Source organism: Euleptes europaea, chromosome 3 (genome assembly GCF_029931775.1).
Source record: "Euleptes europaea isolate rEulEur1 chromosome 3, rEulEur1.hap1, whole genome shotgun sequence".
NCBI lineage: Eukaryota > Metazoa > Chordata > Lepidosauria > Squamata > Sphaerodactylidae > Euleptes > Euleptes europaea.
In genome coordinates, this window is record NC_079314.1 from 33,702,386 (window position 1) to 33,726,793 (window position 24,408).

At 48.4% G+C, this 24,408-nt stretch overlaps 1 protein-coding gene across 1 annotated transcript; it reads right to left on the reverse strand.

Annotated features, from left to right (window-relative positions):
- Positions 1-475: 475 nt before the first annotated feature.
- On the reverse strand, positions 476-12,338 carry STK40 (serine/threonine kinase 40). The gene is made up of 10 exons (XM_056846871.1): positions 12,228-12,338; positions 11,090-11,175; positions 9,986-10,129; positions 8,080-8,307; positions 7,642-7,694; positions 6,271-6,386; positions 5,109-5,253; positions 4,817-4,936; positions 2,910-2,994; positions 476-746 (listed from the first exon to the last, which is right to left on the reverse strand). The coding sequence occupies exons 1-10, from the start codon at positions 12,331-12,333 to the stop codon at positions 528-530; spliced, it is 1,302 nt and encodes a 433-aa protein (XP_056702849.1). The 5' UTR covers positions 12,334-12,338; the 3' UTR covers positions 476-527.
- Positions 12,339-24,408: the final 12,070 nt, after the last annotated feature.

Consider the following 24,408-nt stretch of genomic DNA (forward strand, 5'->3'; position numbering starts at 1 on the left):
TCACACAGGGCTCTGAAACCAACATTTACAGAAAAAGTATATTTAAACCAGGTGTTAAATTAAAAACAGAACAATTAGGAAGAGGAGGAGGGTTTTTTCCCTAAGAAATAGTTACTTTCATGAAACCCAGAGGGAGGAAGGGGGAAAATGATTAAGCTTATTCAAACCATACGGAGCAGAGATGCAACCCCGCGTGCTCTCTGCAGTCCAACAATTGCTTCAGAAGAGAAGCCCACTCTGGCACCCCGTTGCCAAAACAAGCTCCGTTCAGTCCAGTCCAGAGAACAGTGTGGTTAAAAAAAGACAGAGGTAGATTTCAGAGTCACGTTTAAAAAGCAGATCAGCCGTCCAGGCCTGGACTCGAAGTCCCGAGTCCGCTGTCCCCTCCCAGACAGCTTTCACCTCGCCCTGCCAGCGCTCAGAAAGCAGAGGAAGACTTGCTACATTATTGGTGACTCCCCAGCACACAGCTATCGCCGTCGCGCCACGTCAGGCAGGTGGAGGACGAACCTCGCGCTGCTGAGGAGCTACTTCCGCAGATAGCGCTGAGCCAGGATGGCCGCGTCGAGGGGGTTCATGGGCTGAGCGTCGTGGCCCAGGCGGCGCACCGGTGGGATGTTCCCAAACTGCCGCTTCTGGAGGAAGCTCTTGGCCTCATGGAGGGTGTTCTTCTCCTCGGCCAGCATCAGCTGCTGCCTCATGTAGTTCTCAAACTCGTACTGAGAGCACTCTTCCGTCACCTTGGCCTGAGGACAAGACAGATGCCTGTCAGATAACCCGGGAAGCAGGACCAGAAGAGTGCCCAAATGCTCTCCCCCCACCCTGCATTTCCCTGAGGTACTCTTGCCCCTCCAAGCGAGGGCCCGTCACACTGATAATGTAACCAGGGGTTTGTTTAATGCACCAGTACTTCCTCCATGTAAGAGCCCTGTGGCGCAGAGTGGTAAACTGCAGTACTGCAGTCCAAGCTCTGCTCACGACCTGAGCAGACTCAGTTGACTCAACCTTCCATCCTTCTGAGGTCAGTAAAATGAGTACCCAGTTTGCTGGGGGTAAAGTGTAGATGACTGGGGAAGGCACTGGCAAACCACCTCATAAACATAGTCTGCCTAGTAAATGTCAGGATGTGACATCACCCCATGGGTCAGGAATGACCCGGTGCTTGCACAGGGGACCTTTACCTTTTTACTCCCTCCCTGGGCTTTATTCATCAGGTCCCTCAAAATTCCAGCTTTTACGGGGCACCATTTTTAACCCTTATGGAGCTACTTTTAAAAAAAGATGCAGATATCTCCACTGAGGACTAAGACAGGGATCTCCAATTGAGGTGCCTGTGGGCGCCACAGTGCCCACCAACAGTGCTGCCTGCCAAATGTTATTAGAAAGTGGGCGGGACCAGGTGAGGCTTTTGCCCAGCAAGGCTTCCAATTGGCTGTGCAGATTTTAAAGATAGTTGCTTCAGCAGCAGCTGCCACCACAACACAAAGATCTTAAACAATATGTTCATATACAAAAGCATTATGTTAAAGACAGCTTCTGCCTGAAATCTTGAAAAGTTACTATTGGTGTTATGCATAACCTCACTCCCTGACATTTTTGCTTGGCTCCACCTCCTGTGGCAGCCATGTTGTGGCTGTGCCCACCACTCTGAACTTTACCTACTTAAAACAGGCAGGCAAGTCTTCAAGCTGTAGGTCTCTAGTAAGGTTTCTACACTTTAAGATGACAAATCGACTCAAAGTCTGCATTAAAGCTGCGATGTACTGATATCCACTAGCACTTTAAAGACTAATAACATTTCTTTCAATATTAGCTTTTGAGCACCACCAATCACCTCTTCAGGTATGCAAGGTAATCAGATCAAGATTCCTTCTTACCGGGCAGGGTGTGGGACGGGAGGAGGCAGGGGGCCAGTTCTACCATGAGTCTTTCATGGGTAGATTCACTATGTGGGAAAAAGGAGGTACACTTGGAGGACTCATGATATTATCAGCCTCCTACCTCAAACCCACCCAACCAGCCTTATAAGAAGGAATCTCAATTAGACTTCCCATGTATATCTGAAGAACTCAGTAGTGACTCATGAACGCTCATATTGAAATAAATGTCAGTCTTTAAACTGCCACTGGACTTCTGTTTTGTTTTGCTACAATGGAATAACACAGCTGCCCCTGCAATTTAAATCTCTGTCCTCCCTGCAGAGCTTCATGCACAGGATGTTTGACTTCCTTTTCCCAAAGCCTGCCCCCCCACCCCTTGTGAATCCTTTTCCAGCCAGCCCTCACTTATGAACTCCAGCCTGCAGTGAGCTGCTCTGCTCGACCCACCAGCGGCAAAAGCCTGCAAGACCAGCCCCCCGCAGTGCCCGTTTCTATCCAAGAAGCAGAAGCCTTAAAGCAGGTCTGTTGTCCACGAGGCTCTGGAAGCCAGTCTTGAAAGCAGTGCCCTGTGGAGTCCAGCGTGGTGTTGTGGTTAAGAGTGGTGGTTTGGAGCGGTCGACTCTAACCTGAAGAACCAGGTTGGATTCCCCACAGGAGCAGTGGAAGCAAATCTGGAGAACCGGGTTGGTTTCCCCACTCTGACACATGAAGCCAGCTGGATGACCTTGGGCTAGTCACAGCTTTCTTACAGCTCTCTCAGCCCCACCTACCTCACAGGGTGTCTGTTGTGGGGAGGGGGAGGGAAGGTGATTGTAAGCCGGTCTGAGTCTTCCTTAAGGTACAGAAAGTCGGCATATAAAAACCAACTCTTCTTCTTCTCTGGGCTCAGCTAAAGGTAAAAGCAGGCGCCAAATAGTGGTCACCGAGTAAAATCCAGGGAGGTCCAGACCCTGCTGTGCCCGAGGATACGGAAGACGAGTTGCCTGGGAAGAATCACCCCTGGCACCCACCAATTACTCCGAGCTGTACCTCATGTGCACTTTCTGGATTTGCCACCTGGTCATCGATGTCTGGCACCACCTGCAAAGGTCCGCTCAGCAAGGACATGGACTGCCTGCAAGACAAGGACACACATGGACCAGAGCACATGAAGCTCTTCCCCATCTGCCTCAGAGCTGCCCCCCAACGCCATTTCTCACCAGCCCCACCCACAGCAGGAGGAGGGACATGCCTGCCAGGGCAAGGTATTGTGTCAGCCTAACTAAGGTACAGCTTACCGTCTTCTCCCTGTTCATCCCCAAACATACAGACCATTTGGGGTGGCCCAAGTCTGGACCACAGGGAATATATGTATTTTAGGAATTTTAATCTATCATATGTTTTAACTGCTAATTATATTGGTCAGGAGAAAGACTGGCATAAACATATTTAAATAATTTTTTTGTTTTGGGGAGGGGCTGTGGTTCAGTGGTAGAGCATTCGCTTGGCATGCAGAAGGTCCCAGGTTCAATCCCCAGCATCTCCAGTTATAGGGACTAGACAAGCAGGTGATGTGAAAGACCCCTGCCTGAGACCCTGGAGAACCGCTGCCGGTCTGAGTAGACAGTACTGACTTTGATGGACCAAGGATCTGATTCAGTATAAGGCAGCTTCATGTGTTTGCATAGAAAGGGTCAAACTGTTACATTTTCATGCTGTAACTCAACTGTTCCCAGTCCTCTACCCATATCCATGTGTGTAGCTGTATCTGTTGACTGATGATCAAACTTCATGCATGTGATAAAACAGGTACTAGCTGTTAGATTTATGCTATACTAAACTTGTCCTGAAAGAGGCGCAAGTTTTCTTTTTGATTCTGCTGCAACAGACCAGCTCGTCTGCACTTGTTGACTCTGAGGTGCTATGTGTGTGTGTGTAAAGTGCCGTCAAGTCGCAGTTGACTTATGGCAACCCCTTTTTTGGGGTTTTCATGGCAAGAGACTAACAGAGGTGGTTTGCCAGTGCCTTCCTCTGCACAGCAACCTGGTATTCCTTGGTGGTCTCCCATCCAAATACTAACCAGGGCTATGGCAGGATATAAATATTTGAAAGAAATAAAATTCATGTCAGGATCTAACCAGTGCATAGCCTAGGAGTCTCTTTTTAATTCTGGAGCTCAGCCCTTGAAGGAAAACCAAGCACTCACAGAGTGGCTTTCCCTCACCACTGCGGTCTCTCGCCTCTTTGTACACTTAATGCACGGAGCTGGTTGCCTGAGCCAGGGCTGTTTTGAGAAGAATGATGTAAGGCGCTTTGGGTCCCCCGCTGGAGAGAAAGCGGGCATGTGAATGAAGTAAATAAAAGTAAGTACATAATTTTTTTAAGAATCAATGATGGGGCCTAGCTGAGGGCAGTTCCTTGAGCATGACTCCGCACTGGCAGGGGGAAAAATACAGTGAGGAGAAAACTGGATTGAGGCCAATGCTTTCACCAGTGTTCCCCTTCAAGAGAGTGGTCGTCACAGATCTATAAGTTGATGTTCAAAGTAGTGTTTTCCCCTCACAGTGAAGCTGAACAGGCTCATTCCTGACGCCCTGACATTGCAGCACAGGTGAGCTCTGGGCGGAACCTTCTAGCAGGAGGAACCAGCTCTCCCCACTGTACAAGGGGCCCTCCTTTCCCACCACCTTAAGACACACATATCCAGGGATGGACCGGGAGGAAAAAACTGGCCCTGAAAATATACCTCCTGGGTCCACCCTCGGCCAGGTGCCTCCTTCCCCACCAGGGGCTCGGCCACTGGCTTGCAGTGGCAGCTCCCACCTGCCTCGCGCAGGTGAGTACGGCCCCTTGGTTGGGGCCAGTGACCCATGCAGGCCATCCACCGGGACATTTCCCGGCGGCCTTAGTGGCCGATCTGCCCCAACACATAACCTCACCCCGTCTCCCCTACTCACCAGGAGGCAATGATGGAACTGAGCGAGTCGAGCACCTCGGAGGCCGTCAGGCGCTGTTGAGGGTCCAAGACCAGGAGCTTTCGGATCAAGCAGACCGTGTTTTCCGACACCCGCCCATCTCTGCGGAAGAAAAAGGTTGAGCCTGGGGAGGAAGGGGTGTCATGGCCAGCAAAGCCACTGAGGCTCCTGGAGCCAGAGGTGCCGAGGTTCTCACGCTGGTTCAGGAAGAGGCCCCAGCCCCCGGGGCCAAACCGCTGGGGTGTATGGTGGACTGGGTGCCGCTTTCACTCACTCCGGGATGGTGTATTCAGCGGCCTTGATTTTGCGGAAGAGCTCCTGAGGGATGCTGTCGTAGAAGGGGAACTGCCCGTACAGCATGGTGAAAAGGACCACGCCCAGCGCCCACATGTCACTGGGCTTCCCGCGATAGGGCCGGCCTGTGGAAACACAAGGCAGCCCTGCAAGTTAGCAGGGCTCGCGAACCTGCCTCTCTCCTGCATATTTGCTAGTCAGTTTCACACTCCCTTGGCAGTGGCTGGAAGAAAGCTTCCCCTTAAAAGTAAGCAGCAAGAACTGAGCTTTGCTGAAGGAGGCACAGGAGGCAGGAAGGGGAAGGGAGAAGAAGGAACATCTTTTTGCCAGTTGTACAGCATCCCTGCTGGGGACTTATAAGCCTCAGGTGTGGCCAGGGGCATGAGCCAAAGGGAATCTTGGCCCTTGGCTTTTCGCCCATGGCTTGTAACCTGTATTTTCGGACAGGTTCAGGGCCTGCCGAAGCCAGCCAACAGGCTCAGGGCCTGCCCAAGATGTGCTTTTTGTTTGGCTGCTGTGTACTATTTTATGAATGTCTCCCCTTTCCCCTCGCTTTGTATGTTGTTACGGTTCCTTTGCAAAGAAAAGCAGGGCAAAAATACTTAAAACATAATGGAGAGAAAGCGAAGCTCACCTAGCCCTGCAGGAAAGCACCAAGACACCCCTTTTTTCAGTGTGTACAAGGAAAGAAGGAAAACTCCCTCCCAGCCCTGCCTCCCAGACTGGCCAACAGTGAGGAGGCAACAATGGAGGGGGACTGGTGCTTCTTAAGATGCACCAAATGGAATTAAGAGTGCCGTCACCTAGGGCGCTGCTGCAGGCTGGCTAACGGGGACCCCGTTCCTTTCAAAACTGCAGAAATGTCTTGCTGAGGACTCTGAAAAGCTGGGGGGACTTAGGGTTGTCAGGGTCCATGATGGGAGGAAGGGAAGGAGCTTCTGCCTTTAAAGTGGCCCCAGGAGGAAGAAGATGCCTACAAGTGACCAGGGCCCTCAGCATCACCTGGCGCCACAAAAAGGTAATGGAGCAGCAGGGCCTGCTGAGGTCACAGGTGAAACAGAACAGAAGCCCTGGGGAGACAAGGTTGGGGGTGCAAGAGACCCCCCCCCTCAGCCCCACCAAAAAGAAGATACATAACATACCACTGAGAACGTCAGGACTAATGTAGGCTGGGCTCCCGCGCTGGTCCTTCAGGAGATCATCTTCGCTCACCAAGTGCTTGCCAAGGCAGAAGTTTGTGATGGTGATTCGGTGGGTCCTGAGAAGAATGAGCAGTTAATTGAGGGGGAGAAAGCAGAGACCCCCCCTCCCTACATCTGGCCACTTGGCAAAGGAAAGCTAAAGAAAGTTTTGGAGACAGCTGAGGAAAGTTGGAGGGTCAGCAGCAGCGTGCCAAGTTTGCCAATGACACAATTATTCAAGATGGTGAAAATGAAACTGGATTGGGAAGAGCTACATGAGAATCTCTTCAAACTGGGTGTTTGTGGCAGATGACGTTCAACACAGGTAAATGTAAGGTGAAACACACTGGAAACCCCCCCCCCCCCCCAGTTTGAAGTATATGCTGATGGGGCCTGAACTTGCCGAAACCAAGACGGAAAGAGACCTTGGAGTCGCATTAGATAGCCCAACGAAAGGGTCGACTCAATGTGCCATAGCAGTGAAAAAGGCAAACTCCATGCCGGGGATTATTAGGAAAGGGATTGAAAATGAAAATGCCAGTATTACAACATCCCTGTATAAAGCTATTGTTTTGCCTCATTTGGAATACTATGTGCAGTTTTGGCCACTGAATCTCAAAAAGAACACTGCAGAGCTGGAAAACATACAGAAGGGGCAACCAAAATGATCGAGGGGCTGGAGCATCTATCCTATGAGGAAAGGCTAGAGACTGGGACTTTTTAATTTAGGGGGAAAAAAGACAAATGGGGTGGAGGTGCATGGTAGAGGTTTGCAAAATTATGCATGGGGCAGAGAGCGAATTAGAGACTTTTTCCCTCCCTCTCCCAGAAGACCAGAACATGGGGGCATCCAATGAAGTGGATGGACAATTGATTCAGAATGGACAAAAGGAAGTACTTCTTTACTCAATGAGCGATTAAAATGGGGAATTCAGTGCCAGCAGGTGCAGTGAGGGCCACAAGCATAGGCAGCTTTCAAAGGGGAATAAGGAACCCTTGGAGGAGAGGTCTATCAGCGTCAAATTTCTCAGCAGATGGGTGACTTATCACACCACCTGTCTCTGCGTCTTCTTTCAGCCCTTCCCATTGTTTCCTCCTGAAATGTCCTCTGCCTCTTTCCACCCGAAAGCAGCAGTGCTGAACTTGGCTACGCTACACAGACCAAAAAGTGGAAGCTTTCCAACACAGAACTTTGAAGCAGCCAGAAGCACAGAAGTGTCACCTTCATGAGCTCAAATCAGGGGTAGAGGAGGGGATGGACACAGACTGCCCCCTTCCCAAGCTGGAAGTAACACCCCAGGGTGAAGAAATGGAATTCCAAAATGAGCTCACCTTTTGTTCAGCACCATGTTGCCCAGCTTCAAGTCTCTGTGCACAATGTTCTTCTGGAAAGGGAAGAGAACATTTAACTGTTAGAGCAACAAGCCTTCTTGTCAGGTGCCCCCCAGCAACGCTCAGCTGATGCTCCAATCCTCCTTTCTCCAGGTTACAGGCTACAGGAAATGGGATGAATTGAGACACCTCGCCCATCTCACTCATTTGGCACAACGGGATGCCATAGTTTATGAACCTAGATCCTCTCAGCTACTGCACGGGCATGTAACTATCGGGCTGCTGCCTGATACTGAGCCAGGCATCCCTCTTTGGAGCTCAGCATGCCCTCCTATAGCTAACCCAGACCCCAACCCGCACTGTGTGCACTCCCAACCTGGATGCCACCTCCCTGCCATGTTGACGGTCCTCTTCCCCCCCACCCAGGGTGACAGGCACCTTATGCAAGGCTTCCACCACCCGCACGACGTCATAGAAGATGACTACGGTCTCCCGCTCACTGAGGCGCTTCTCCTTGATGACGTAGTGCTGGAGGTTGATGAGGTCGGCTGTCTTGTCGCTGAAGTCGTGAGCGCAGAGGCAGTCCAGCACCAGACAGATACGCTTCTTCATCTTGCGGACCATCCGGTTGGACTCCAGGTCTTCCACCAGCTCGCAGGCTCGGTCCTGAGAAGCCCCAGGGAGAAAGATGATGATTTAGGGATGTGTGGTGTAGTGGTTAAGAGCGGTGGTTTGGAGCGGTGGAGTCTGATCTGGAGAACTGGGTTTGATTCCCCTCTCCTCCACATGAGCGGCGGAGGCTGGTGAACCGGGTTGGTTTCCCCACTCCTACACACGAAGCCAGCTGGGTGACCTTGGGCAAGCCACATTCTCTCAGCTTCACCTACCTCACAGGGTATCTGTTGTGGGGAGGGGAAGGGAAGGTGATTGTAAGCTGGTTTGAGTCTCCCTTAAGTGGTAGAGAAAGTTGGCATATAAAAACCAACTCGTCTTCTTCTTAGTTGGAACAGTTACAGGAAAAGGCTAAATTAATTGCTTTTTAAGAGTTGTGATTGGCCTGCTTATCTTGCTGTATCAGCTGTGTCTCATTTGCACCTGGTGATTGGCTATGTACACTTTGATTATCACTACGTCAGAGATAAGCAACCTATCAGATATCTAGAAATAGCCACATGAGTGAGATAAATCAGAGAAAGATAAAGTTGTTTTTTAAAAATAAATAAGCACACTTGTGACAAGCAAATCAGATTTTTCTGGCTGGAAGTCTCAGAAGAACAGGTGAGATCTCTTGGTGAGATTTTGGGTAACTTTAGCTTTTTTGATCATCTCTACAAGCAGCGAGACAAAAGCTGAAACCTGATTTGTTTTAAAACTATCATTAGCTACAATATGATTAAGCAATGATAGAAACACTGATAATTTTAGCATGTACATCCAACAGCATTTGTGGGGTTAATTCTTTCGTGCCTTTATGTTTTCTGTCTTGCTCAATAAAAATAATCTTTTCTTTTTTCAATAAAATATAAACGTCTATGCAGGTGTCATGTCTGGTTTGCTGGCTAACAGTTCAAAAGAATAGTCCTCATTCCTTAATTTTGCGTTCTCAGAGTTAAAGGTTGCAAATCTCCTTCAATATGATAAACCCTAGAGAATTCTGTGGCCAACCAGTTTTTGCGCAGGCACAGCCTTGAAAATTGTTAGTGTGGAGTCTTCAATAGGTTGCAGGAGGCATTCACTTGCCACAGCAGAATGGCCTCCCTACTGACCGCTGGCTGACCGCTTCATCCTGGTGCATACGTGGCTACCCAGGGCCAGCGCCCTAGCCCTGGCTGCCGTGCCTGACAAATCATAGCACATTCTACCCCTGCTGTTGCAGAACAGACAGAACTTTATTATACGAGTGGACTGTGTTCCAGAGGTGGTCTTACCACTAGCATCTGTGGCTGGATACATGTGTGGAATTTCTCTCACCTGCCACTCTCCCAATGACAAGCCTGAAAGAAGAGCTACCCGAATTTTGTTGAGTCCAGCCCTTGGTCGATTGTGGCCATGTGGGTACAGAGCAGCATTTTATTGTTACGTTGTAATTAAGCACACACAGTTGTGGGGACGGGTGCTGGAATCACTGCGAGCAACAACTAAGGATACGGGAATTACTGATTTTTAGGGAAGGTGTGAAAGACGGTTGGTGCAGCCCGTGCCTTTTGAAGTACAGGGAGCTATTTTTTTTAAAAAAAACTGCCACCTGGCCCTACACAGGGCTGGTAAGATACACATTCATGCAGAACTTGGGCTGGCAGCTCCTGTCGAGTTCCCCAAAACTGCCCAAGAAGGTTCCCCTTACCTGGAAAAGGCCATGGTGGTGGACTACCCCATCCTGGTTGTGCAAGAGGGAGAGGAGGGAGTACTCCGTATGGAGCAGCATCTTGCCCTGGCGTTCCTCCTGGGTTTCTGTGCCTTTGTCGTTCCTGTCCTCCAAGGTGAGGATCTTTTGGGAAAAGGGCAAAGGAAAAACAAAAAGCTACAATCCTTCACAAGGGAGCCCACAAGCCCAAAGCACAATTCTCATGCCTGGCCAATTCCACCAGGGCACAGAATACTCCAGTGACCCGGAGGGTATCTTGATTATGTGAAAGTCAGTCTGTTGTTTCTGCTGGAATCCGGCGAGCAGAGAACTGGGGCGGGGGCACTTACCCCTCCCACCGTTTGGAGTACAGATGGGCTGGGGGTGGGTGTCCAACAGCTTAATGGCAGAGCGCCTGGCCTGTATGCATAAGGCCCCCACCACACCCTTTTCAGAGGCCAGCCACACTGCCTCAGTGGTATTTTTAGGAGACTGAAAATCACCCTGTGGCAGCAGGCCTCTGAAAGCGGGTATGTGTGCGGAGGGGGATGTATTTGCGCTTAACAGATGAACTGAATTATGCTTTGATGTATCCAACAGATGTGTGTGTAGTTTTTGCTGGTAACTTGTACATATTTGTGATTTTAAAGTGACATTTTTAATTGTAGTTTTATTTTGTCAGTCTCTGCCCGGAACATACTAAGCCATGTTTTGACAGGATAATAAACAGTGATAAAAAAAAGGGATCTTGGGGAGTAGGTGCTGGGAACCCAACATAGCCACTGCCAGACAGAGAAGGCTACAACACAAGGCTGGAGGGACTGCAGCGCTGATGGCAGATTCACTTGGGCCCACAGAGCACATTTGCCCCAGGAAGAGAACGAATGGGGAAGGTGCCTCCCGCAGGGGATGCTGAGAGTGCCTGGGAAGGCGGTGAGGCCGCAGCAGAGTCACACAGAACCCAGCCACTGCCTTCAGTCACCTCCCCTTTCTCCACATTTTCTGCTTGCTTGAGGAACAAACACCGCCCCAACTGCAGCCGCTTCAGAGTTCCAACCAGCTCCTCCCCAGACTGGAGTGTTCGCAGCCCCACACTCTGCTCACCTTGAGCTGGTAAAAGTCATCCGTCCCGTCTTTTCTTGCCAAACACTGGACGATGCTAGGCACTGGGGAGTTGCCCAAGCGAGGCCCTGGTGACACAAAAGCAGAAATGCCTTGTTGAGGACGGAATGCCCACACTGTGACATCTGCTGGTTCGGTCATCTACCCTGATCTCCTGTAGTTCCCCCTTTCGCCTGCCCAGCACAGATGACGTGTTTTTCTGTAAGCCATGGGGAGCTCAATCATGGGCGGCTACCCTGCCTCCCTTCCCTGTGCTGGAATCCACTACAGTCCTGAGAAACTGAAGTAATGGACACCCACACCTAAACCAGAGCAGGGCAGAAGAACAGGACACACAGTGAAGCCACTTCTTTCTGTATGTCTGTCCGAGGCCCTTCCTGTGCAGATGCTTCTGGTGGCTGCCGGCAGACTCCAACCCCAACTACCATGCTCCCTTAACACAGCAGGAACAATATGGGGACCTGGTGGCCGAGACTGGGGACCAGCTGAAGACACAGTGAGCCAAACACAGCAAGGTGAAGGCAGTGGGAAAAGCAGGGACTTTGATCATCGATCAAGGAAGATAGCCATATAGGCAGGAAAGGAAGTTTGCTGTAATTCTATGGGAAGCACAGAAGGTAAAACCGGGCATAGCATTCAACTTCCAGAACCCTGGCTGTCTCGGTATATATATTTTTAAAAAGCAAGTTTCTAACCCACATCATTGGCAGGATATGCTTAGAAATGCACAAGGAGACTCTCAGGAGGCAGGGGAGCTTCTGCGCCCTGCAGAGCAGAATGAGTTATGCAATATGAAACCAGGCAAATATGATTTACTTGCATAATTTATACAAGTCGCAGAATTCTACTTTGGGGGGAGGGTAAAACACACAGTGAATTATAGGCTACATCCCGCAGCCCCCTCCAATCAGGGTCTTTTGCATCGTTAATTGCTTTAACTGTGTTCATGAGGGCTAAATTAATTGTATTTTGGTTTCTGTCATTGATGTTTTCAGGAATTATTACAGAAGCTGCCTCAGAAGCTGAGAGTAGGAGGGGTACAATTTTTGTCCCCCGCAACTAACTGACCAGCAATTCCTGGCTGCACTATGCCATGGATCACAGACTCCCTTTTGCTCACCAAGAATGAAAGGACCAGCCCGCTTGGCATTGTTGCTGGAAATCCCGGTGCAGAGAGCCTTGGCAGATGTTTCCCCACCTCCTCTGTCAGATGCCCGCCGCTTCATCCTGAGTTCTGGGAACAGACAGACAGGTCGCATGAGGGAGCTCCTAGCCATGATGGCCTTCCATGCGACAGTATGCACACCTCTCTGGCCAGCTTAAGTGATGCTAGGCACCTCCTGCCACTCATTAATGGCTGGGTGGGGGACACAGACCTCCCATCTTTTCAGGAGGGACAATCCAGATGTGCTCAAGCAAAAGGTTAAGCCACAGAACTCACTGGGTAGAAAGACCCGAGTAACTAAGATATTCAGCAAGATCTAGCTGGGTCACCCCAGTATGAACTCATCCATTTTTAAGCCACCCCGGCATCTAAAGGTTTGCCTCATTTTAAATTAAGAGGTGAGCTTCAGCCCTTCTGTTCTGCACCTCTTGCCTTCAAGGCTGTTGTTGTTGGGGGGGGGGCATTTTTCTCTCCCCTGCCTCCCTCCAAGGTAACAGCTCAGGGAAAGTGGGGGGGAAGGAGAATGTCCCCAAGGGACAAGCTATGCCGTTCAGGGGCTGATCTTTGGATGCCAGGCAGCAACCTGAGACTGCCTGAGGACGAGACCTATGCATGGACAGAACCAAGCCACCTGCTATGAGAAGGCGAACAATCAGACCTCAATTATGTCTCTGCACTCCTCATTCACAGAGCACCCCACCTGCTAGGCACCTATGGCCACGGGGTGTAATCCATTCCAGAACAACTCCTCTGGCACTGGTACATTTTTGCACTTATACCACCACTAGCAATACTGCCTCTCTAATGGAGTGGTTACAGTGCTGGACTACAATTTGGAAGACCCAGGTTTGAGTCCCCACTCTGCCACGGAAGCTTGCTGGGTGACCTTGGGAACGGCCAGTCACACAATCAGCCTAACCTACATCACAGGGTTGTTGTAAGGATAAAATGGAGGAGAGAATTATGTAAGCCATTTCTGGGTCCACACTGGGGAGAAAGATGAGGTATAGAAGAAATAAATGCCCCCAAGAACCACGCCACACACCAAGGACAAGTTCTGACATTACCTTCTGCCCCCTCATCACTCATGAGGAGCCTCTGCAAAAGACTTTCATCTGCAGAATTCCACAGCCTCAAAGGGACAAGAAGGCCAGAGCTGGGGTGATGACAGCCGAAACACAAGAGCTCCCAATCCCGTTATGTCGCTCACACGGGCAGAGCAGTCAACCAAGAACAGAGCAACACATAAAAGTGTGAACTGTCCCCAGCACAGGAAGAGCCCAACAGGCCTGGGCACATCAGCGGTGCTGGAGCAGTTCCAGGGAGGGACATCTGGGAAGGGGAGGAGGCAGGAAAAGAACAGCTACAGCAGCCGGGTTGGCTCGAGGTTCAGGATGAGGACTCAGTCATCACGGGGTGTGTGTGTGTGGGGGGGCGAGTTTCCCAACTGCCATCAGGAAGAAACAGGGCTGGAGAGGAGAGAGCCAATAGTCACCAGCCCAGTGAGGAAGCTCAGAAATACGACTCAAACACAATACGGTGTGTTTATCATGGGGGCAACCTTTTGCCCCATGACCATTCTTTCCAGTGCATCAACCAAAGCAGAATGCCCTCTCTCCAGCCCAGGCCAGGGCTCACTCCTCTCCAAGCAGGGTTGTCAGCTACAGGTTTGGAAATACCTGGAGATTTTGGGGGTGGAGCCTGATGACGGCAGGGTTTGGGTAGGGGAGGGACTTCAATGGGGTATAACACCATAGAGTCCATCTTCCAAAGGGGGCATTTTCTCCAGGTGAACTAATTTTTGTCGCCTGAGGATCCGTTGTAATAGCAGGAGATCTCCAGCCACCACCTGGAGGTTGGCAACCCTATCTCCAGGTGAGAAATTCTGCCACTCCACCAGCCAGTCAGAACTCTGTAAGCTGCTTCAAATGGCAAACATTCGTATGCTGTCATTAGTAGAGATGTAAAATTTCTGGAAACTTTGAAGCCGTGGGGTAAAAACCATTTTTTTTAGGGGGAAAAATTGGAAACCTGAGGACAACTGATATATATGCAATAGTTACTTTTTTTACAAACCTAAACTTCTTTTGCAGCGTTAACACAAAACCCATCATTCTTAACTTAGTCAGCAAACAAAAATTGTACTACTTGGCATATTTTTTTTGAATTTAAAAGCATAAATGTCTTTTTTTCTATAAGAAAAACTGCAAGTGTACCCAAAACTACAGAAAGAGTTACAAACTGCTGCACCCTATGCTACCAAAGCACTTGTTAAAATGCTACCATCTAAGAGGAAGAAAAATTAAAAGCTGAAGGTAGAGAACAAATTCTGTAGCCAACAAACTAAAGTGTATTATTTGCACAGAAGTTGAATTTGAGGTTTGCTTTTAAGAATTTTCATGCTTCGGGTTTCCAAAGAATCAAAATCCCAAGATCGGTCACTGACCTGTCACGGAGTGATTCACCAACCCAACCTAGAACAGCTGTTCTGAGAACACATTCAGCACCCTACACACACTGCAGCGATACATTGGTCATATTGCAGCGGAACTTTACAACAGCGGCTGCACGTCCGTTCAGGCCTCCAGCAAACAGAGCTGCCTGCTCGAGACTGAAGCACCAGGCAGAACATAACATGGTGAAACAGGAGAAGTTCCCACGCCACTGCCACATGCACAGCTGATGAGTCACTCCTCTCGGAGACTCCTGGCAAGCACAATTTGTCATCAAATTTGAAACGTCAGCTGTTGCGCTGCTGCAGCGGGGAGGAACAGAGATGCCCGAGTGGCAAGGGGCCAAGGGAATCTCCCAGAAGCATTTTGTGCTGGCTCTCACAAAGAAATCCCACCAGAGCCTCCTTGGGCTTCTGGACTAGAACGCTGACCGAGAATAAGAAGCCCACAGTGGAGAGTTTTCCAAATGGTGGGAGCTATGGACACCTGCCTCAGCTTTAATACCACCGTCTTAACAGAAGGCTTGACCAGGGCAGTTGTGGTTAGGGAATAGAAACAGCCAGAGGCTCGCAGACATCTCCCCAGACAGCCTGTAGAACAGAATTCTACAGGAGACTAGCTCCCCCTTTATTACTGATTTACATATTACCCCCTCCCTGGCCTTTTATCCTAGCAGCTCTACAAAGCATGTTAGGCCTGTCATTCTCTCTCGCTCTAAGGTCTAGCAGTCTGACACCAACCACTGTACAACACTGCCTTTAGCTGCTCATGAATTGATGGGTCCCCGTGGTTTGTCTTGTTCTGTCAGCATTTTTGCCTTGGACTCTCCTTCTCTTGAAGCTGAAGCACCTTTGGCATTGCCTAATAGTGCTCTGGAAGCCACAATGACTAAACTGAGGCTATGGCACTTTGGTCACATTATGAGAAGACAAGACTCACTGGAAAAGATGGTAATGCTAGGAAAAGGTGAAGGCAGAAGGAAAAGAGAAAGATGCAACATGAGATGGATTGACCCTGGCTCTCTTCTTTTTTGTGTTCCACCTTTAGGAACTGAGATTTTTGCTTGATTATGTAAGTCTTTGAATCCCACTAACTGGGAGAAATGGGGGATCTCAATATTTTAAAGAAATTAAGTTTAAAAAGCTGATGCACAAATGTGGAGTAGAAAAATTTCTATTCCCAGTGATTCATTTCCCCACATTTAACAATGGATAGATGCCATTGCCAATACAACAATGGACAAATGTGTTAGGTTTAGTGTTAGAATCATAGAAATATAGAGTTGGAAGGGACCACCAGGGTAATCTAGTCCAACCCCCTGCACAATGCAGGAAATTCACAACTACCTCCCCCACACACCCCCAGTGACCCCTACTCCATGCCCAGAAGATGGCCAAGATGCCCTCCCTCTCATAAACTGCCTAAGGTCATAGAATCATCATTGCTGAAGATGGCCATCTAGCCTCTGCTTAAAAACCTCCAGGGAAGTAGCACTTACCACTCCCAAGGTGTTGTAGTGAATGCTTTTTGTTCAATTATCTCTAGGAGGTTGTATGAAAGAGAACACATAGGTTTCAGTAACTTGTAAAAAGGGGAAATATAACAACCCAAAAATTTAAAAAATAAACAATATCACCTGATCAGCTGTGCATGTCAAATCAAAAAGAAAGCTAAAATTCTTACTGATATCTTATTCCTCTTGTTGCGTTGCAATGATATCACTTTTTTTCTCTTGCTAAGTTTGCAAGTTAACTAAAAGATTATACACCTGTTGCATAGAACTGCCTTTATCTTGGACAGTTAGTTGGAACAGTTACAGAAAAAGGCTAGATTAATCACTTTTTAAGAGTTGTGATTCGCCTGTTTATCTTGCTATATCAGCTGTATCTCTTATGTACCTGCTGATTGGCTATTTGACTTATGTTGCTTATCTCTTATGTAGTGGTAACCGACCAGATATTTAGAAATAACTACATGATTGCGATAAACGTTGAGAAAGATAAGACAGGTGTCCTATCTTGTTTGCTGGCTAATAGTTCAAAAGAAAGAAGTCGCCCCCTAATATTTTGCGTTATCAAGAGTTAGAGGCAGAAAAGTATCTCTAACGTGATAAACCCTGGAGATCTGTGGCTAATCAGTTTTTGCACAGGCACAGCCTTGAAAACTGACTTGTGCAGAGTCTTTAATAGAGCGCGAAAGGTTGCTGTGGGAAAGGATGCCGTGACCGCCAATCTGATCTGGAACTAAGCAAGCAACGCAAGTGAGGCTACAGGGCGTGACAGTGAGACCAAGGTGCCCCCTAGACCTCTGTGGAAGAGAATTAAACTATGCATGAAATGGATGAGTGGACAGCCAGAACCATGGCACATTATGGACAAATGCTAAAATGAGTGGATTTTTGATGTGTCAATGGTTTTCTCTGCCAGTGCATTTTTCTTATTTATAGTACTTCCATTATTCCATTTTTTCAAGTATTATTCTAATTTAACGATTTCCACATAAAACTTTGAACTACACTTGAACTACATAAAGTACAATTTATTTCTCCCCTAAGGAAATATTTCAGTTCCAAGTATCTGTTGCTACTGGGAACATAACATTCACATGGGACACAGTATACTTTTTGTGTATTAAACGTACGTCAAAATAAACATGTTAAGCAAGAATGCAGCTCTTGCTGTACTGAGAACACTGGATTTTTTTTCACATTCAGTCTTTTCTGGAAGCTCCCATCATCGCTCTGAAGTTAGGAATGTAACATTCTGAGGTTTCGTGGAGGCATAATAAATTGCGCAAAGCAAGCAAACAGACGCAAATATACCTCACTGACCAAATACTAAGGTTGCAGAGTTTAGGTTGCCTGTGCAGCGACCTTTGGTGTGCAGAACTCACAGCCCATATCATGAGCATGTCACTGGGACAGAGGCCTGATTATGAACTAGATGTTCTGAGCTTTGACTCTTTGCTCTGGATTTCGCCATTTCCACAAAGCAAATACAAAGCACCTGCTTCTCTACACTGTGCATTGTCCACCAAGAGTGGTTAGCAAAGCTCTTTGTTACTGAAGCACGGCCCACAACAGTTGCTCCCTGACTCCCATTCAATCTGCAAAAACTGTGGCACCCCTGCGGAAAATGCAACAATTTCTGCAAGTTCCCTGCAACAAAATCAGTCAACAAAGGCGAACCATTCAGGATCTCAGCCAGCTTGCAAAGTTCTCTGGGAGAAACAACACAGCCTTTAAAACATGGCAGCAACTGGGAAATTTAAACCAGAACGAAATCTAGGCTTAAGGGAAATCTAAGGCATATGGTTGAGGGCAGCGACGGCTCCATCTTAGGTGGCCTCCCTACCACCCCCATCCTATCATATCCTTACTGTATCCCTATTTTGTCCTTGTTCCTTAGTTGTGTTGATATTTTCTTTTCCACTATTTCCCCCCCTCTCCTCTCCCTCCCCTTGACTGGTTACCTGTTTAGTCTTATTCATTTGAAAGGTGCCATCTGAAATCTGAAAATTTTTAGAATTGTTAAATTTTAGAAATCTAAACAACGGATTTTCAAGAATAATGCATATTTTATGGTTGAGATTAATTTTGTATTTTTCTGGTTGTAAGCTGCCCTGAGCCTGAATTTGGTCGGGAAAGGGCAGGATAGAAATCTCACAAATAAATTAAATAAATCGACAAATCTCACCCCCCCCCCAAACCTCAAGTATTCCTACCAAAACCACACCCAGAAACGGGGAGAGAAAAACTGACCGTAGCTCCGCAGAACCTATAAATACCAACAACTCCTCGGGAGAAAAACCTGCTAGACAGCCTTTCCTGTTGCAAGTCCACTGATGAAACCGAAGCAGAGCAGAAGTTGCTCTAAGGCAGTGACACAATCTGGTACAGGGATGACATTGAGAGAGAGTAATGAAATGAAACTGAACATCCGGGCACAGCCAAAGAAGGTCGTTCCACAACTCTTGTCTGAGTGTGACTGGAGGATTCAAGAACCTCCCAGGAGCCAACCCGAGCCAAGACTGCTCATGCTGGATAGAAGCAACCCTCAGCGTTTCAAAGAAGAGGCCAGCCTCCCACCCCAGTCTTCAGAAAACGCCAGGGAACAAGCCTGGGACCTTCCACGTGCAAAGTGTGTATGCTGGATCAGAGGACCAACACCTCTGCTGCAACTTTCAACTGGGCAGACTAGTGAGAAAGAGAACACAGGTCCATTCCAACTCTGAACTCCCTGGGTCATTGATCATCACAGATGGCAGAAAGCCGATCAGGGCTCCCTTTTCTTTATTTATTTATATCCTGCTTTTCTCTTTCATCGTGGACTCAAAGCAGCTTTTAACATAGTTTCCCCTCTCCACTTAATCCTCAAAACAATAACCCTGTGAGGGTAGGTTTTGCTGGGAGACTGTGACCAGGCCCAAGGTCACCTAGCAGGCTTCCAAGGTCGAGCAGGGGATCAGAGCCCAGTTGTCCCAGGTGCTAGACCTACACTCCATCCACTACACCACACCCAGCTTTTGCAAAGCGTTCAAGTGGCATACCTACCTACCTGCAAGAACATCAGGACAGTGGAGCTCTACATTTGCAGCATGAAAACAAATGCTTCTATGTCCAAAGAGCAGCTACGGTTGAGGGGGGCTCAACTGGGGGTTCTGATGATGGTGCCCCCCCCTCCACTCCATAAAAGGAGCCTTCCCCCTGATGCTGTTGCAGAATGGGTTCATGGCATCTAAACTATGAACCTGTTTCAGCTGTGAAAGGGGGACTAAACAGCTGACCACCCAAGGTCACCTCTGACAGGGCCACTCACTGTGCAGTCCCCCTTCTATCCAGCATGTGCAGTTGCTCTGCCTAGCAACCCACATAAGCAAGACAGACACGAAACAAGCAAGGGAGAAGAAGCAAAGGCAGCACAAGACACTGGTTGTGGATGACTGCAGGAGAAAAAAAGGTTTGTACCCAATGAGGCTCCCCAGTTATGCTGACACAGTGAGCAACTATTTCCTAGGCATCTGGACCATTATGACAGACTTAGGGCAAGCTGCAGTTTTTCTGCACATTCATAAAAGGAGGTCCAAGACAGGCAGTAAAGGGAGATCTGTAAAATTCAAAAATATACCCCAAGGTGGTCGCACTGTAGTCTAGAAAGTCCATGGCAAAGGCCACCTCCTCCCAACATACAAGGGAGGCAGGTTGGACCACTTTGCAGATTGTAGAGTGATAACTATCACAAGACAGGGGCTTGGACATTTTATTGCCGTGATGAAATCTAATGCTGTTAAGAGTCACCAGCTGGGTAAATGGCAGAATGCCTGGGTCAGTCATCTCTGAAGGAGAACACCCTTATTTTTCTAAGTGAGTCACCATCATGGCTACATGGGTACTAGCTCACTCCTCTCCTCCCGTTCTTCGTCTCCTGCATTTAAAGTCCTCATGGGAGAAAGGACCCCAGAGAACTAAAATATGCTCCAAGGCATCAGAATCACCTCTGGGCTTTGCAGCCACAGCACACCTCCACTGAGCATACAGCGGATGCAACTGTTTTTTCTGTTTGTCATGCATGGCTTTCTCCTTTAAAAAATCCTGGAAACTGTAGTTTGGTGAAGATGCTGAGATTCTGTTCGAGATTCCCCAGTCCAACACACAGAACTACAATTCCCAGAGGGGGAAAGGAGACAGACAGACAGAGACTGCTACATTCAGTAGGCAGCGCTGATATGATGATATGCTGTGAACAAAGGGCCGGAAATAAAACCTTCCTTTTCCTCTGTCACAAGAAAGCTTACGTTTGGCACACCACTGCTCTGGAAAGTTCGTTGTGCTGCTACACATTGACACAAAGACCAAGAGAGGGATACAGAAAAATCCAGACAACCAAATTCTGGGAGCAGTTACAATGAAATACCACTGATTTATTAGCCCTGCCTGGTCAATCCAGCCTGTAGTCTGATCAGAATTCATTAACATCAGCAGGTGAGACTGCTAGATGGTTCTGTGATGATTCACAGGAGCAGAAGGGACCCCTCAAGGAAACCAGTTTTATCAAAAAGCAACTCTATGTTTGCAGCCATGTTAGATGCATAGACATGCAAACTTTAGGTGAAGCTACTCCTGAAAGATATTTAAGCATATCCTAGACATTGGTCAAAGGCAAAAGCTCTCCCCACCACCCAAGAATGTCACAAACTTAGCAGGCCATTTGCTGGACAGGCTTATTTTAGAACTGTTAGCCGACAAGAAGTATGCAAGCTATGGGGGCTTGGCAAGTTCAGCTTGGAGTGAGCCAAAAGGTTTACCTCTCTTACCAAATGTGGGCAAGAGAATGGGGGAGGGGAGAAAAGAGGACGGCTACGGCACTGCAGAATAGAAAGCACACCTAACAGTAATGCCAAATAGCCGCTCTCTGTCAGTGCATCCACATCTTGCAAAAACCCAAAGGGTCCATTCTCAGCAGTTTCCTGATATGACCAGATTGGAAGCAAGAATTTCTTTTCTGATTGCCAGCTACTTTCAGAACCATGTACATTTGCCCCCACTGCGTGTTGCCAAGTCAAGGTTGAACCTCACTAAGTTCAGACAGTCTTCCCCATCCCCGCCACAAAAACACACACACCAAAACAGAAGCTTCTTCATCACACAGGATAACCTCCAGGCACAGGCTGATCCACCCTTTGTGTGATGTCCCAGGCTTGAGATCATACAGGAAGAATCAACACAAGGGGACAACACACGTGTGTACTGTTAACTCCTGGCACATTGGAAACCCACCCTCCAATTTTTAAAAAAGGGACAAACCCAAAAGAGATGGAAGCAGGCTGTTCTAGAGCACCTGCAGGGATCTCAGTGTGTATCATTCCAAAGTTCCTGGAGGGTTACCTGTCAACATAAAGTGACCCCTCCCCCCACCACACATGGTCAGTTGCATGTGCCCAGAATGTGGTCTGACAGCACTTCTTTGCCTCTGAAGTTAAGCAGCAAAAAAATGCCACTCACAAACACTGTACGTGTGCCATTCTCGTCACTTGGTTATGGAACTGCTAATCCACAGCAGGCAGCCACCGCCTGATGACAACATCTGCCTTCAGTCAGGTGCCCGATTCAAGAGAGCCTCCATCACTCTCAAGGCCTTCTCAGTATCCCTTGGCTAAGTGGTTCGAGCACCAGCAAGGACAGCAAGAGCTGCCTGCTCAACACTCTTCCGCATTTCTTTGCTGCCCACTCTTTGGAACATGTTTGTGTCTATTGTAGCACAGAACCTGCTGCCCTTGTGGTATGTCTCAAGTTTCATCCCTGGTAGCATCTCCACTTAAGAAGGGTTGGGAAAGGCACATGACCTTGGAGAGTTGCTGTCAGCTACAGTAGACTGGAGAAGGCTGGATGAACCAGCTACTGGCTAAAGTGAAGTCACTATCCAGGAGAGACATGAATCAACTCTAGAAAAGCCTATGAATACCTGTTGTGAACTCCAAATCCATATGAAACCACACTTCTAATTTGCTTTTACCACACATTCCAGAATCCCTGCCCCCCCCCCAACTGGCACAGATACTAGACTGGTTCTGGGTTGCTCACCACCTGAACTGGCACTGATTAAAAAAAAGAGAGGACATATTAATAAAAAGCCACCCTTTATTTTCTCACTCATGCACAAGATGATGCAGAAAGCCAAGTTCATCACCTCTGAAAGCTAGAGTTTTAGCTTTCTGGTGGCATGATCAGCAACTCTGTACCTATCTGAACGACTCTCCAGTAATTAAATATCTCAAGCAGAATATCTGCAAGCCAAATGCATTTATTATGCTCATAAATCAGTCCCACACTGAGCTTCTTGTTAACATTTCAACACAGCAGTGTCATAAAAGTCACTGCAAATCCCACAGATGTGAGAAGTCAAGGTTCAAATACATTGTACTAGAACAGCATAATACTAAAAGGGATGGATGCAACCAGTGTTTCTACTGATGAAAAGGGAAAGTGTCACTTTTGACTACCCCCAAAAAACTATCCTGGGGTTCATGGGACCTCCACATATAAAAGCCATGTGGGATGAGGGCTGTAGTAAGGAGAGGAATGGTGAAGACTGAATTAAACAGCTGTCTGTAATCTAGATCCGATCCATTATCTCTAGCATTATGATCCTGAATAGCTGCCACTGCCCATTTCCCCCCAAAGCTAGGGCTGGGACCATCTACCCGAAGTGTGCTACATACCACAAGCCAAGGAAAGCACAATCAAGATGGACAGAGAAGACAGCCTCACCCAGCACCCCCCATCATCAGTGGTGGCATCCCACCGTTGGTCTACCTCAAAACCACAGTTTAAGCTGCAGCATTACTGAGAAGCAAAGCAATTAAGAAACATGAAGGATGCACCAGATTTTCCTGAAGTCAGTGTGGGCCCCAGAAAATGAGAACACTGGTCCAGATTCCCCGAGGCTGGCTTTTCGCCACCTTGTGTTACCAAGGAGAAGCTGTTTGACTAAAATCATACCATCAAATCAGTTTCCCCCCCAATCCCATTTAAGCAGTATTTTCACCTACATGCTTTTACGTCTCCCTCATAAATGAGAATGCCTCTCATTGACTTCTATACAGAAAGTGAAGGACTGTTTGGGCCCTGCCTCTGCGCACAGGATAAGCTGTATTTCCTGCCTCAACAGTCTTCATAACTACAAGCCAATAAACACTTCCCAGAGAGGTCACTGGAGTCACAGTTCAAGGGTACAGAAACTGACAACTAACAAAGCGCTTCACAATCTTTTATTGCTGCTATCTTCAGCTGCAAAATTAACACAGCATAGCTGCTGAGACATCAAGCTATAAATCAGGAACACCCCCCCCCCCGAAATCCCACCTCAGGTAGGCCAGATGTTCTCCGACCTAGAGTCTCAGTTCCCACATTAGTAACAACTGTACTGGACTACCTCCCAGGGCTGCAGTACGAACTGCTAAGGCAACTCTTGCAAAGTACTAAAACACTTGTAAAACAGTTGACATATGCAATGTGCCTGGGATTTTTGCAACCTAGAACAGAAAAAAAGACAGCTAAGGAGGTACATAACAAAGGCTTAGGAAATAACGCCCGATGCAGAGAAAGTGGATACAGGAAGCCTTTTCTCCCTCTTCCCTGATACTAAAACTCGAGGGCACCCAACAAAGTCAACAGGCAACGGGTTCAGGGCACCAGGGGGCACAGCAGCAACAGTCACGAGTGTCAGTAGCTTCAAAGGAGTTTTGCACATTTATGGAGGAGAGGTCCATCACCATTGCAGGGAGGCAGCCTCCATGGGGCAGGCGAACCTCGGGTCTGAACCTGCAGGGCTTTCCCTTCTGCTCTGAAAGTATCACCCTCCTCTGACAGGCCGCGCTCCCAGTGGGGAATGCTTGTCCCAGCACCACGGCAGAAGGGGGACCAGGCACAGGCTGCCCCCAGGTCAAGCCAGCTCGGCCACTGGATCCACCATCGCAGACCGAGAAGGGAGCCGAGCAGCTCGACCCCCCCCCCCCCGCAGGGCTGACTGCGCCCAGCATCCTCAGAGGAGCATCCCGCGCTACCTTCTCGAGGCCCAGGGGCGCCGGCACCCCGGCTCCAACCGCCTCGCCCCTCCACGTGCCCCACGCCCCCCACTCAGGAGCCGCCAGTCTGGTCCGGAGCTCTCCAGCCCCCGACCAGCGCA

What these genes read in the sequence shown, in the direction of transcription:
- STK40 (XM_056846871.1), bottom strand. Translation starts at nt 12,333, where the DNA reads ATGAAGCGGCGGGCATCTGACAGAGGAGGTGGGGAAACATCTGCCAAG. An exon ending in TGGTGGAAGCCTTGCATAAG is followed by an intron (nt 7,695 to 8,079) that starts GTGCCTGTCACC and finishes TTCCCTTTCCAG; the next exon opens with AAGAACATTGTGCACAGAGA. An exon ending in ATCCAGAAAGTGCACATGAG is followed by an intron (nt 747 to 2,909) that starts GTACAGCTCGGA and finishes TCTTGTCCTCAG; the next exon opens with GCCAAGGTGACGGAAGAGTG.